Genomic DNA, 14,573 nt, shown 5'->3' with positions numbered 1-14,573 from the left:
GTAAGACATTGCATTTGACATGTTTTTAGTAAATACATATATTTGAAATATTTTTATACTGGCTTTTTATTTTTATTTTTTTAAAATACAATTCTGCGTGCTCATTATTTTTAGACAAATGTAATCACTAAGAAGAGGATACCAGTGACATTTGACTTTTGCCTCTAACCTCCCACATGACCACCAACTTCAGAGCGCGCATGCGTCGATTTTAGTAGTAGAGAGACATGATTGGAAGCTTGTTGTTTTATGTACTCTACCCGTTTTCACGGTACCTGTCCAGTCGCCCCTCAGGTAAATATTATAGCGCGTTTTCCAAGGTGTGTGAGTTGGTGCTTATCGGCAGGGTACGCATGTGTCCCCCTGAACAGCTCCCAGAACCACACGGTCGCTAAATTTAGTTCGCTGCTGACTTTTGGTGTCGCCGTGTTTGAGTTGGTGATTCAGTTTTTGTCCTTATAGGCTCAGTACGACTCGAGCTTAGCGGTTTTCATCATAAGTTAATGCTGACAGTTTCTCTCACGGGAAATGTGAACATAGAGGATATAATGTTATTGTAACTATACTAAGCCAACTTTAGGTCGTGGGTTAGCGTGCACCTGTTTAGAGCTTTTAACGCTCCCTTATGACGTCAGGACGCGACCAGGTGCTCACATGTGTTTATGTTGTGTAGTTTGTGTTCATTTAGGAAGAGAATATTTAATAGCTTAGCAAGATTTGTATTACAGATGTCTGCAATTAAATTCTTCCTATTCTACGAGATTTTCACATCATGTTTCTTCATAGACAAATTACTTTTACCATTCATGTGTATGGAGCTCCTCATTTCATAAAATGTAATAGAAATATTAATCTAGTGAAAAATTACATGCACAATAAAATGTAAAATATACTGTGAATAAAAATGTACTAAATTGAAAAATGCACCAAAAAATGTTCAAATAGCTACAGAAATCTATGTGAATTGTAGATATTTGCACTTGAACTATTACGTGTTGTAATTTCACTTAAAAGTTATCTGCAGTTTTATTCTGACTAGTTAAAATTTTAGTGCAGAATATCTGCAATTTCCCTCAATTTAAAATCTATTCTGGCCTTTTCCAGCATATTTTTTTTGTTTGTTTTTAAAAAAAAGGTTAAATCTATGTCCTGGCTAAAAGAATTTGTTCTTTTAGCCAGAATATTCATAGTTAAGGTAAGTTGTGTAATTTATAATACCACACTATATATATTTGTTATGACATTAATTAGGTTATACTGTAATCAGAAATTTATAACACTGGAGGTTCTCATCTTAATTTGTGTCATATAAGTCAGTTTTGGTAGGATTTGTAGGATTTAATCCCTAATATGTAAATTACTTTGGTATAATCAAACCTTAAATCACACTTCAGGGTCTTAACTGCAATATTTTGTCTTGTTAGGTGACATTCATTCATAAATCTTTTTACTGGATGTTGCAGATATCTGCATTTTTATGAAGTGAGAGGCAGCGACAGCTCACCTTTTCAACATACTATGGCACTACAACTGTAACCGCCTATGATAATCTGCTTTACCACTTTGTCAGAGCTGCCTTCTGGTTAATTTTGACCATAATTCTTGTTCTCCGCAAACTCCTTGCAGATGAGCTCTTCCTATTTCACAGCATTTTCTAATGACCTTATCCACCACAGCAACCACCATTACTTATGCTAACACTTTTCAAATCCTTTGCTGAGCAATGGGAAGCCTCAACAGTTCAGACTACTTATAATGATGTTTGAGTTATCTAGCTATTGCTTTGACTTGTCAAAACTAAATCACAGATCTTTCTGTTGTCTTGAATACAAATTCTGTCTAGTCACAGTGCAACTACTGCTTGTCAAAATGATGTTGAAATATGTAATGTTTGTTCCAGACTCAAAAGAGGATCTCCCCCTTGCAGCAGTTAATGGCACGGCAGTGTGGGATGGTGGTGGTGTCACAACCAACAAGTTCACCCAATCTGAGACAACCCCGCTGGACCTTTGGCTCAGCCCAAACAGTGATTCAAAAGGAGAAATGGAAGAAAGGGTAAAAGAATCAAACTCAGAAAAGGAAGACATTACAAGGCCTGACATGGACAAAGAACTGCTGATGGCTGTCCCAAAGAATGATGCAGCTTTAGAGATGTGTGAACTGGAATCTGAAGTGGAGGAGATAAAAACAGAGAAGAGACATGGACCACAGCAGGAGAAGGTGGAAGCTCCCAATAAGCAGGATGAGGAAATAACTATCCACCATAGTGTGCCGCATTGGAAGCAAGAAAATAAACGTATTTCCCCAACTGAGGACATCAGCCCAGAGCAAACACTTGGGGAACAATTAAAGTGCCTGCAAACAGAGGAGAACACACAAGAAAGTAGCTTTCTAGCACAGGACCAAGCACAGATACAAAGCTTGGAGGAGTCAGAAACTACAACAGAAACCACATGGTCAGCCGCAGAACAAATCCAAATACCAAACAAGAACAAGTCACATACTCCAGCTGAAGTAACTGAGTGCTGGGACGAATATGTAGTTCCCACTGCAGATGTAGATGAAACGTGCAATGGTGCAAACAACTCCAAGATGATATTTGCCTCCCTTCTCTCCAACGCTCGGACTGACTTTAACCTCAGCAGTCAGAATGATGCACAAACGGCCTGGCATTTCCCTGCAGGGCCTGGCTTTGCAGAAGAAGTGCAGTGCCCACCATGGAACTATCCTGCCATGAGCTACTACCCTTCAACACAATCAACAGTGCCCTTTGAAGGTGAGAATCAGATTTTTTTTTTCCTCTCAGTTATAGTATTTTCAGTAGTGTAATACCCAGCTCTGTATATGTGTTTGTGTGTTTACCTTCCATCTAGTGATGTGGAGAGTATGGGAGGATTTAGATGATGGGGCCACAGCAGCAGAGCCTGTCCTGACACCTTTCCCACTGACAAAGACAACGATGGACTTCACTGTCATGTCCTACAACATCCTTGCTCAGGACCTGCTGGAGCTTCATCAGGACCTGTACACACATTGCCCCCTGGAGGTTCTGGGCTGGAACTACCGCTTCAGTCTGCTCCTCGGCGAAATACAAAAATGGACACCAGATGTGCGTCTAATGCATGATTTTCTGTAATTTATAAAATAGCTACATTTTATATCCTACATTTCTTGTCCAAAGATAATATATGTGTGTCTTTTTGTGTGCAGATTTTGTGTCTCCAAGAGGTTCAGGAGAACCACTTCTATGAACAACTGCATCCCGTCCTGTATGAGATGGGTAGGTCACCGGAGACACACCAGTAGAACGATTATGCTGGAAGATATTGTAACAAAGACATCTCACATATTTCTGTTCATGTTGTTGGTTCAGGCTACACCTGTGTGTACAAGCGGCGCACTGGGACCAAGACAGATGGCTGTGCCACTTGCTATCGCAGCAGTTGCTTCTCTGAGGTAGTTGTCACCGAGCTGGAGTTCTTCAGGCCGGAGACGGAGCTGTTGGACCGGCACAACGTCGGCATTGTTTTGCTGCTTCAGCCAGTGGTCGCCCGGGGGTCGGAGGTCAAGGGGAAGGCTCCTCTCCTCTGCGTGGCCAACACCCACCTGCTCTTCAACCCCAAGAGGGGGGACGTGAAGCTCGCTCAGTTAGCAATAATGCTGGCAGAAATCAGCAGCGTGGTTAAGTCCTGTAAGGCCAAAGGTGAACACTGTAATGTTGTATTTTGTGGGGACTTTAACTCTATCCCACACATGCCTCTGTACCAGCTGATCACCACCGGCAAGCTTTACTACCAAGGCCTGCCAGCGTGGATGGTGAGAGAGAAACAGTGCATTACCTAATTACCTGCTATGAACTGTTTTAGAATAGATACACTAAGCTTTTTAGTTCAGGTTTTCTACTACGATGCCTGCAGCAGCTACCTCTATATAACTTTGTATGTATTCTTCATGTCTCACAGATTTCAGGTCAGGAGGATCTGTCAGATAAGTTCAGTTGTTACAGACTGTTTGCTCCCTTGTGGCCCAGTTCTCTGGGAATTACTGACGACTGCCAGTACACTGCTGTCAACGAGATGCTTGACAGCCGGAGTCCCAATCCAGGTTGGTGTCTCACTGAAATCACATTGTTTGTACTGTTGTTTTTGCTGTCTTGATCGGAGGAGTTTTTTGGTGAGCATTTCATGGTGCATTTCCTGTTTTATTCTACTTGATGTGTTTGTTCTACTTGTGTAGGGAAAAACCAGTACAGCCAAGGCTTCATGCTGCAGCTGCGCTATTGTCCTGCTGCATGTGTCCGCCCTCGGTACCTGCAGGTGATTCCAGGGGTCACTGACAACACACCAGGTGGTACAAACATACAAAACACAATCCACAGCTTCACCTGCAGTCATTTTGCCATTTAAAACACCAGTTTCCTCAAATCTCTGAAAATTCTTCTTGCTGTGCACAGATGCTTCAGAGGGAAATCGGACTTATGAGAAAAGGTGAGTTTACCTGCAGGCATTCATTACCTGTTATTGTGTGAGACTCACTAAACAGTACAATAAATATTGAAGCTATTCCATTTATCAAAAATATTTATCTCAGTGTAATTATTCTGCCATTTGGAAATTTACCTATCAAGCACTGAATATGACATACAAAAAAACCCCAGAAAGTTGGTGTAGAACTTAAATGGAAATGTAATATGTTTATCATAAATCTTCTGGTTTGGCAGCTTCAGACACACTATCAGTCATCAATTGGACCTGGAGTCAGTCTATAAACACACCATCCCAGGATCTGGCTGTCCAAAAGTTACAACTCTGCACTCTGAAGGAGGCAGTACTGTTGACTACATCTTCTACTCCCCGCAACGCAGCTTTACCTCTGATGAAAAAGGTATGAGGACATGATATGAAGCAGCAGAGTAACTGAAATGTTGCAGCGCTGAATGAATTATTTGCTACTTTGAATAACTTATGTGGTATATTTTTTTTCTTTTTCCCAGCTGGGGCCGAGTTTGCCAGAAAAGGTCTGAAGCTTATTAGCTCTCTCTCACTCCTGTCTGAGGATGTCTTGTGGTCAATGCATGGACTTCCCAATCACATATTTCCTTCTGACCATCTCAGTCTTGTGGCCAAATTCCAGCTGGAAGTGAATGTTGCATGATAGGAAGGACTGTGGTTGAATTCAGTAAAATGGACATCAGAGGGGAAGTTTTTTTCTGTTCAACAGATTCAGATCGTGCTCTGCACAAATATGTTTTTGTTAGTAGGAATGGCATTACTCGTGGTTCACCTTTGGCAGCATTTTACAACTGATAAAAAGGTAAATTTTTGTTCAAAGAGTAATGAAAACAATGGATGCCAATGTTCTGTCTCGCTACATGTGGTTTTCATCTATTGCATGTTTTAGAGTTATATCTGGGATGTGACAATTCTTGTTGAATTTTGCTGTAGTAAAAAACAAAGGGAATGATTGCTTTAATGGGTCTGATGATACATTGATCTACTCATTTTGGTGTTGCTGAATGCTTTAAATTTTCATTTATTTTAAGCTTCATTTTGAAAGACATATATTTTGAGGTGATAAAAATGTTAAATAAATATTTTCCAATAATGTGTGACTCTCTGTTTTCACTTTATAAAAAGCCCTGGCTGTAGGCATTCTGCTTTATTTTCCACATGATATCTCGGAAACTGACTTTTACATAATCAAGGCCTACATTGTATTTCTAATGTTTGGACCGTATAAACTGTCACAAAACAGTAGGTCAGTGGGATTCTGTGTTTATGTGTGACAAAGGTGAAACCCACATACAGTGCCTTAGTGATGTGAAAATATCCTTTATATTTGGTGCTTTGGGGATGGATGCTGTCTAACATGTGGGTCCAAAACCTCCCATAGATGTTTAACTAGGTTGAAATCTGGTGACTGTAAAGTCAGCGACCCTCTCTGGCCCTATAGATGTGGCTCTTGTCAACCTAGAAGAGAGCACTCCCATCAGCATGCAAGTGTTTCATCAGACAATAAAGGTGAGCACTCAGAACACCTTTGTATATACACTGCCTGGCTAAAAAGTCGGCACCTGGATTTAACTAAGCAAATAGGTAAGAGCCTTCCACTGGTTAATTACAGCAGTGATGAAAATATTTCAGCTGCAACAACGTATTTAACCCTAGCTGATGCAGTGAGGAGCTCCTCATTTCTTAAACAACCATGTTGGAAGACATTTCCTGTGGTCATGGAAAGGATGTTAATCTGTTCTCGAAGGGTCAAATTATTGCCTTCCGTCAAACAAAGAAAACTAAGGACCTTTCTGAAACTACTAAAATCAGCTTAAGAACCTTCCGACTCATTATTTAAACCTGGAAGGATAGTGGTGAACCATCATCTTTGAGAAACAAATGTGGTGGGTAATGTTTCTCATTTCTTAAACAATCATGTTGAAAGACATTTTGTGGTCATGGAAAGGGTGTTTATCTGTTTCAGAAGAGTCAAATTATTGAACTGCATCAAGCAACTACTAAAAACAGGCAATCAGTCATCACCGAAGAACTGTCCATCGCATTATTAAAGCCTGGAAGGATAGTGATGAACCATCGTTTTCGAGGAACAAATGGTGTCTGATGAGTCCAGATTTACCCTGTTCCAAAGTGATGGGGGCATCAGGATAAGAAGAGGGGTGAATGAAGTGATGCACTCAGCATGGCTAGTGCCCAAAAGCCTGTGGGGGTTAGGGTTACGATCTGGGGTTGGTCAGGTTCAGCAAAGAATGCGGTCAGCAGACTACCCGAATATACTGAATGACCAGGTCTTTACATCAATGGAGTTTTTCTTCCCTGATAACATGGGCATGTTCCAAGATGACAATGCCAGGATTCATGGGGCTCACATTGAGAATGAGTGTTCAGGGAGCATGAGACATCATTTTCACACATAGATTGGCCTCAGCAGAATCCAGACCTCAGTCCCACTGAGAGTCTTTGGGATGTGCTGGAGAAGACTTTGTGCAGCGGTCCGACTCTCCCATCATCAATATAGGATCTCGGTAAAACATTGATGCATCTCTGGTCAGAAATAAATGCTGTGACATTGCAGAAGCTTATCGAAATGATGCCACAGTGAATGAGTGCCATAGTCAAAGCTGAAGGCAGTTCAACAAAATATTAGTGTGACTTTTATTTGTCCTGGCAGTGTATTTGCAGTGACCCTCCCCTCTAAGACACCAGATCCCTTCACTGTGGGGTTCAAAGGTTTAGGTTTGTCTTTTAATTCGTCACTCGTCTGTATGTTCTGAATCTGGACAGATGTGGATGTAAACTGCAACCAGACTAGTTGGCAGACAGCTGTGAGGTTATAATTGTATTTTGCTCTTTAGTGAAACTCAAAGCACATGTGCAACCCTCCAGTCTGTGCATAATAATGTTGTTTATTTTTCCTGGCTCTGGCAAGTTAAATGCATTCACTAGTAGGAAATTGTCTAGTTTTTTTTCCCCCTGTGTATCCTTACCGGGTCTAGTGCTGAGATTGTGACCTGACCTGAATGTTGGCTCAACCCCTCCCATCCCACTGCACTGAGGCGCTCAGTTTGTCATTGTGCATGAGTGTGAGTATGTCTGGTTGATGCATGACTGAATAATTCATGCATACAGTTGAGTGTTAATGCATGATGGCGCTCAGTGAGGGGAGTCTTTTGTATATGTGGGCTGTAGAATGTCTGCAAAGACGTTCCTCATTGTCAGTGGGACTTCTTTCACTCCCTTCCCTTATTCCTCACACTCAGTTGTGTCAGTATGCTACGTAAATACATACAAGTCAAAAACTTTAATCTGGAGAAGAATCGGACTGTGTGTGTTTCAGTTCCGCCTGTGGTGTCAAATGCATGAGAGACAATGAAGTAGGTCAGTAGGTTTTTTTCCCCCAAATAGGGCACTATGCCCTCTGTTTCTGCACTATCTCACACTGATGGACAAGATGTTTGACACTTGGAGTCCACTGGAAGGGAGGATACATGTTTGTATATCTTTCTTATGATTTATCTTTCTTCATAATTCAACAAGGCAACTGCCACAATAACAGACTTTCATTCAAAGAAGAGCTCCATTCAAACTTTAATTTAGCTTATATGCAGCCTACTTAGAGGTTTATTATCTACCTGTGTGTTAAAGTAGATCCTTGATTACCATTTTTTCTTTGACTGCAGCAGCAATCAAACCTTATTAGCTGATTACGGTGCTGTGGGGAAGATCCATAAAGCAGCAGGATTACTGACCACGAGAACAGCACACATGCAGCCAGGAAACTACACATTTTTATGACTGCTGCGAACACTGGACACACTTAAATAATATAACGAAGACAATAATCATGCTAGATTTTATGAAAACTAAACGATAAACACATTGAACTGTTTGTGTTCATTCACTGGGGGTCATGCTTCCCTTTATAGACTTGTTGGCACTGAGTCTTCTTTGTATAAACCTACCAGGGGTGGTGTTTGGAGATTTCAGTCTGCTCTCGTCATCATCTGCCTTGGTGCTAAAAGCTGCCCTTCAGCTAGGTACTCCCTGTGCTAAATGTGAAGTATTGGTGGACAGAAGACTGGCGCCGCTTCCCGCCCGACACCCAGACAACTAATTACAGCGTACCTCCTCGTTAAACACATCATTTGAGGGATTTTTTTGGGAAGTGCTCAAAAAAGTACCAAGTATTTTAATTCTCAACTCATATCAACACAAATAATGAAACAAAACCATGTTGCCGCAATCATAGTGACCCTTTATTGTGATCCTGAAAACCTTTTGGTACAAAACAACTGTGTTACAGAACACTAAAATTAAAATGAACACCTACTGTACAGATAAGAATGTTGACTGTAGCAACATTTAAAACAGTGTGTGGTAAATACTAAACGTTTACTGGTGGTCACCTACACTGAAGGTAGTATAAAATGACAGAAATTCCGATTAAAAAAAATACAAAATGCGGATAAAAGTGCTGTAAACAAACTGCTTTACATCTTAGCTTAAATGGAAGTCGGTTGCTTTGATACCACTTAAGGCAAGTGAAATATTGGATAAGGTTGCTACAAATAAAAGTTAAAAACAAGGTATTTACTGTAAATAGAAAGCAGTTATACACACACAAATAAAATGATTTCTTGTTATTTTACGTCTACATTAAATGCAGACTAGGTCCATCAAATGCTTTACCATTAATCACCTTAATAACTGTTGAAATTCATGAGAATTTTTTTTATAATTTGCAGCAAGAATGACTCATCATTCAACAGATGCCTTCTTATGCTTTTATATAATTCAGTATATTATCTATTCAATCCCATATCCAATCCTGGGAAGTAAAAAGCATGCCAAACATGCTCTCCTCTGGGTGTTGGGTGCCTGTGTTGCACTGTGTTTTTTTTAATAGCAATTTGGAAGAGCAGGGATTACACTGCTTTCTAAATAATGAGAATAACCGGCTGGATATAAAAAGTCTTCATAAAAGGCACATGGGTAGTGGTTTGCAAACTAGTCACTACACAAGAATTCGTTGCCCAGCAGAGCCTAAGTGGGTTTATATTACATGACATGTATTTGCACACTTACAGTACGACGATACAGATTGCAGACGAGCCTTGAGAGCTTCTGTTAGAAACAAGAACAGCACGGAGACCTATGATATGTCCAGTAGCACATTTTACACTGAGTGGTACTTTTGGCCCGTGTCAGCGACGAATCATATTTCACATTGTGCTAAGTTAGCACAACTCTGCAGTGGTTTAAAAACGTTGACATATTACTGCACTTTCACTCCCTCTTTCTATAAATCGGGAGCGATGCCAGCACCAATTACTATGCACAGTAACTGCTACAGCAAAAAAAAAAAAGCCTGTAACAACATAGGAGAGCTGAATGAGGCATTTGTTTTGGGAGGTTGCTGGTGACCTATTCAACATTGCATCCAGTGAATAGGCCAATGTGTACAAAAATTAAGCCTTAGGATAAATCACTGGCCCCATGAAACAAATGTGCAGAACCTTAAAATTCACAAACTGAAATTCTTCTTCAGACACGAATCTGGTATCCATTCATGTCTGTTGATGATTTCTGTTCCAAAACCTTCTTCTCTCCAGAGGGACTGCAACAGAAACATTAGAGGAGACAGTGCGGTTTATTCATACAATACGGAAACTGTGACTAATTCCTTCCTGTGTCTTAGATCATGAGGCATCCAAATTTTTTCCGGTGACTACAGAGGTTTCCTATAAGCGGCTACGGTGCCTGTATTTTCAGTGTGAGCACTTAATAATCCAGAGCATGTGATTAATCATACCGTCTCTCAACGCGGCTGATCCTCCGTATAGGGCTGCCTGGTCCTCTGAGGGGTGAACCCATGCTGTTCCTCCTGTCTTTGGTGGGAGATGGAGGTGCAGGCTTTCCTATCTGCATGCACAGTTCACAAAGAAAGGACATCTTAATCAGAAATCCACTCACTTTAAAACATCACACGGGTGAGTTAACAAAGCTCATGTCCGCACAGAGTGTCAGTGGCTGAAATGTGTCCATGTCTTTAATGTGATTGTGCCGAGCACTCCGTTTAAAAGATCAGCTATTGACGGATTGAGCCAGCCATGCATGAAGCAGTGCAGAGCCAGAGTCGAGTCATCACATTAGTTTTATTATACACCCAGGCTCAGCATCAAGGCAGGCTTCATTATCTTAGCATGAGAGGTGATGAGAGAGCGTCGTTTGAGAGAAATCACTCCTCAAACAGCAGATCAGCTCAGTGTCACTGCGCATGAAGACACGGCATGTCAGAGGAAATCTAATAAGCTGTTAGAAAGGCCGGTCCATCTGCTGAGGGCTAATTATATTTCTTATTATTATCTTTGCTCGTGCAAGAGCTATGACAGCTTGTATCTGTTTCTGTTGGAAAATAAGATGTTAAATACGCATATCTTCAACATAAAATACAAATATTTACCTAATATTATCCTTCAGATTTTTCACTCCTGTATGTTTGTGCATATGTTCAAACTCTGTACCTTCAGCCTCATGTCTCTAGTGTGTCTCTCCAGCTCCTTCCTGAGCTCCTCCTTGGTCAGCTTGTCCACATCTAATATGGAGTGTTTCCACTCTATCTGCTCCACACTGTGAGGGTCGTGAGACACGTACTGGCCGATTTTGACTTTGCGTAGGGTGTGCCAGTAGCCCCTGTAGGCTCCTTCAAACTCCTGAACCAAGTCCATCAGCGTTCGGAACTCCAGGGGCTTGAACATGAGGTCCTCCCTTCGGCTCATGCCCAGCGCACCAAAGCGTCCCCCACTGTGAACTCCCAGCACAATGTGGTGGAAGTGGTTCCCTGAGAAATGAGACTTAAAGCTGAGGGGGAAGCGCTCCACACCGGGCATGTTGTTGGTGAGGTAACTGTATCAAGCCGGGTCAAGGAAATGGACATTTGATCTCTAATTCCTATGTTTCAATCAATAGCAAAAAAGCACCACATCGATGCAGATTTGGCTGTAAACAAGCCTACTGCTTTGATTTTATGTGATGCATCCTTCTGTTTTGTTCTGTTATATTAGACAATATCTTGAGCCAAATATGGTGAGACAATACCCGGCAAGTCTGCCAAAAACGCATTTCTCACTCCATCAGCCAACCGTGTCTGCTCAGTGCACGAGTAAAAAGAAGCCATCAGTTACTAGGGTGACTGCAGCAGAACATTCAACAACACAAACTGAAGACATCAATGTGCATTAAGTGTTAAGTGCTCTGTGGCTGCAAAGATACATCCCCAGGATCACCGCTTCCAAACATTTGATTGGCAGAGCTTCGCGGGTCATCTCCTTAGCAATGTCCATTAACCTGTGTAAAAGAGCATAGCACTGTTAACTGTACACTAGTGGACACACGAAAACACACACTTCCTCATTTCATGCAGTCGAATCTAAACATTTTTCATGAGTCAGGGAAGTAAAATCTGTTCTACTAAATCTAATAGACTGAGGTCAGGACAAGTCTGCTGCCGGCTCCAGGCTGATTGACATTAGTTTCTACTCACAAAGCCCAGAGGTGAAGCAGAGATACAGCTCATCTACATGCACCAGTGCCCAGTAACACTGACTAAACCATAAGAAATCAACAAACATCATCACTCATGATCAGACTTAAAGGAGGCTGTGCTTACGCGGTCAGAGGACGGCTTTTCTTTATCTCAAAAAACTGTGTCCCTGTGTGATTGTACCTGAAAGACACGGTTAAGGTCACAACAAGAGACAATGTGAGAGCACTCTGCTGCAAACACTGAGAGGAAGAGACAAACAACTTCAAGTGCTTTGTGATATTCATAGGTTGTTGGTTAATTATAGATGAATTTCTTCTCTGACTAGATATCAAGCTTTGGCTTAATATAGAAAATAGTACCACAGTGACCTACATTGCATTTGTTTTGTTTGGCCTATATTATTAATCTGCCTGCTAACAGTGGGTCAGTGGGATCCTGTAATTACATACTCTCACATCCACTGGAGAAGAACCAAATGTGTACCATCTTGGTGAAAGGATACTGCAATTCCCTGATATACTTCTGTATGGCTTCCAGGCGCTGTGGGATAGTGGTGGTAGGTTGGTATGTAGGCACGCTCGGTACTGGAATCTGTGGGACAAACAACTGCATTACCAGTATACAATCCCAACATTCATTGCAGCTGGAGAATGTAGTCTTGTTTGACCTCTGTGCTCTGTTTTCTATCCACTAGTACTCATGGCAACTATATCTTAACTGCCCTTTAACCACTCTCATGAGAACTGAATAAAATGTACCACTCTGAGATAAATGTAAAATGGAAATGTGCTGTGAAGATATTGGAAAATACTAAGCAGTGAGAGGGATGTGGCTTTCTGTGTGTCATGTGGGAAGTAGGGCAAATATTTTCCCACAACACATGGGTGTAAATTGTTTTAAGCCTTTGTGTAAGTTTTAGAATTATAATGTGAAAAGCAAATTGTTGTGCTCTGCTTCCAGTTCCTCCAGTTTACCTTGGGCAGGTCGGTGGCCCCCCTGATCTCCTTCCCCAGTGCTTCACCAGTGGGGTGGATTCGAGCCACATGGCGCCACATCCTCTCCCAAGTCTCCTCGTCCACCGGGAGGCCCCCCCTGTTCACGTAGAAAGGCACCCCTCCATCCCTCAGCTCTTCTTCACCCTCATCCTCCTGCTCCTCGTCCCTCTCCTCCACTGAGCCCACCGTGGCCCTCAGCATCCCTCACCTTCACCTGGAGGGGCCAACACAGCTCCTGGCACGAGAAATGTCCTGACGGATGCTTTTGGATCCTTTAACTGGTTAATCTGCTTGCAGGTTTAAGCAGGTCCCCACAACAGATGGCCAACTCATGACATCAAGCAGATTATGGCATCAAAAAACAAAGTCAGTGCAGCAGTGATTCTCAGGGTGATCTGCTGTAATTAAATTCCAGATGAAGCAAGTGAATAAAGAATCATATATTTCCAAATCTAGAATGACTTTCCAGTGAGTATTTGGCACTTTGGTAGAAATCTAATAGACTACAAGCCAGCCAATTATCAGCTATTGATGTAAATGAATAAATAAATTAAGACATTAAGGTGATTCAAGCTAGAAGATGTGAAGCCTGTATTTAATAACCACGCTGAGGATGATCATAAACAAGCAAACAGCAGCCCGCCAATGTAACGCTGTCACAGTCTATGTGAGGATTGTCTCTCCAGGCAACAAAGTGTTAGAAAATCCTAATTCCCTGCACCGTTAGAGGTCATTCTCGCCACAGAAATCCACCAAATCGAGCCATTCCTCAGTCCCATCTTCTCACGTCCACTTCATGTCCGTCTCACCAAATGATTTCCTTCCGAGGCAGCCGGTTCATTGTTCATGCAGATGCTCTTCTTGGCTCCAGTGTCTGCGGGTAACATTCAAGCCGACGAACCGCTCAGACACTCCCCGGACCCCGACTTCCGTCCACTGCGCATGCGCCCTGCTGAACGGATGATCTCAGCAGTGACAAGTGCTACGTTTAGGTGCTCGTCGTAAGACGTTCATCGGAGATCCTCTGGAGGAGAGGTGTCATATATAGTTAGACTCCCCAGGAATCTGCAGAGAAAAAGTGTTGATTCCTCGGAGAGCAATTCTTGATTCCGCGGCTTGAAAGTTGACTTGCCGCGGGCATTACAAAAAATCTAAAATAAAGCAATAATGAAGGAAGAATTCTCTTAAGAAAATTATTTGCAATACCCATATGTATATTCCGTGTTTCTTGTCCTAATTGAGCGCTGCACATGAGTGCATGCACGTTTATCCAGGACCGACCCAGCCAGGTATATCCGTGCGTTACCTGACTTTATAAGTAAGTCACTTCACTTAAATGTTCTGCGATCATTTAATTAATAAGTGTTGCAAGTTTTAAGTTACTTGCTGTTGTTTGGACGGAGTTTTCACCGTTAATTGGTTACATGTGAGTGTGCTTCTCCGTGAAAACGACGTGTGTAATGTAATGTTCTGCACCTCGCCCTATATTCCGCGGACAGCTTTGAAATCTGCGGGAAATTC

At 41.9% G+C, this 14,573-nt stretch overlaps 2 protein-coding genes across 2 annotated transcripts; one reads left to right on the top strand and one right to left on the bottom strand.

Moving 5' to 3' along the window:
• Positions 1–184: 184 nt before the first annotated feature.
• On the top strand, positions 185–5,604 carry angel1 (angel homolog 1 (Drosophila)). The gene is made up of 10 exons (XM_022212465.2): positions 185–294; positions 1,901–2,776; positions 2,874–3,109; positions 3,211–3,280; positions 3,374–3,816; positions 3,963–4,104; positions 4,237–4,347; positions 4,454–4,487; positions 4,721–4,884; positions 4,994–5,604. Exons 1-10 carry the CDS (start codon positions 228–230, stop codon positions 5,152–5,154), a joined length of 2,304 nt encoding a protein of 767 aa, XP_022068157.1. The 5' UTR covers positions 185–227; the 3' UTR covers positions 5,155–5,604.
• Positions 5,605–8,745: 3,141 nt separating this feature from the next.
• Positions 8,746–14,016, bottom strand: vash1 (vasohibin 1). The gene is made up of 7 exons (XM_022212464.2): positions 13,032–14,016; positions 12,560–12,648; positions 12,181–12,237; positions 11,784–11,858; positions 11,036–11,417; positions 10,324–10,433; positions 8,746–10,128 (listed from the first exon to the last, which is right to left on the bottom strand). Exons 1-7 carry the CDS (start codon positions 13,251–13,253, stop codon positions 10,056–10,058), a joined length of 1,008 nt encoding a protein of 335 aa, XP_022068156.1. The 5' UTR covers positions 13,254–14,016; the 3' UTR covers positions 8,746–10,055.
• Positions 14,017–14,573: the final 557 nt, after the last annotated feature.

This window comes from Acanthochromis polyacanthus, chromosome 1 (genome assembly GCF_021347895.1).
Source record: "Acanthochromis polyacanthus isolate Apoly-LR-REF ecotype Palm Island chromosome 1, KAUST_Apoly_ChrSc, whole genome shotgun sequence".
NCBI classification, from domain to species: Eukaryota; Metazoa; Chordata; class Actinopteri; family Pomacentridae; genus Acanthochromis; species Acanthochromis polyacanthus.
The sequence above is the reverse complement of the archived record's forward strand: the minus strand, read 5'-3'. Positions and strand labels throughout refer to the sequence as shown.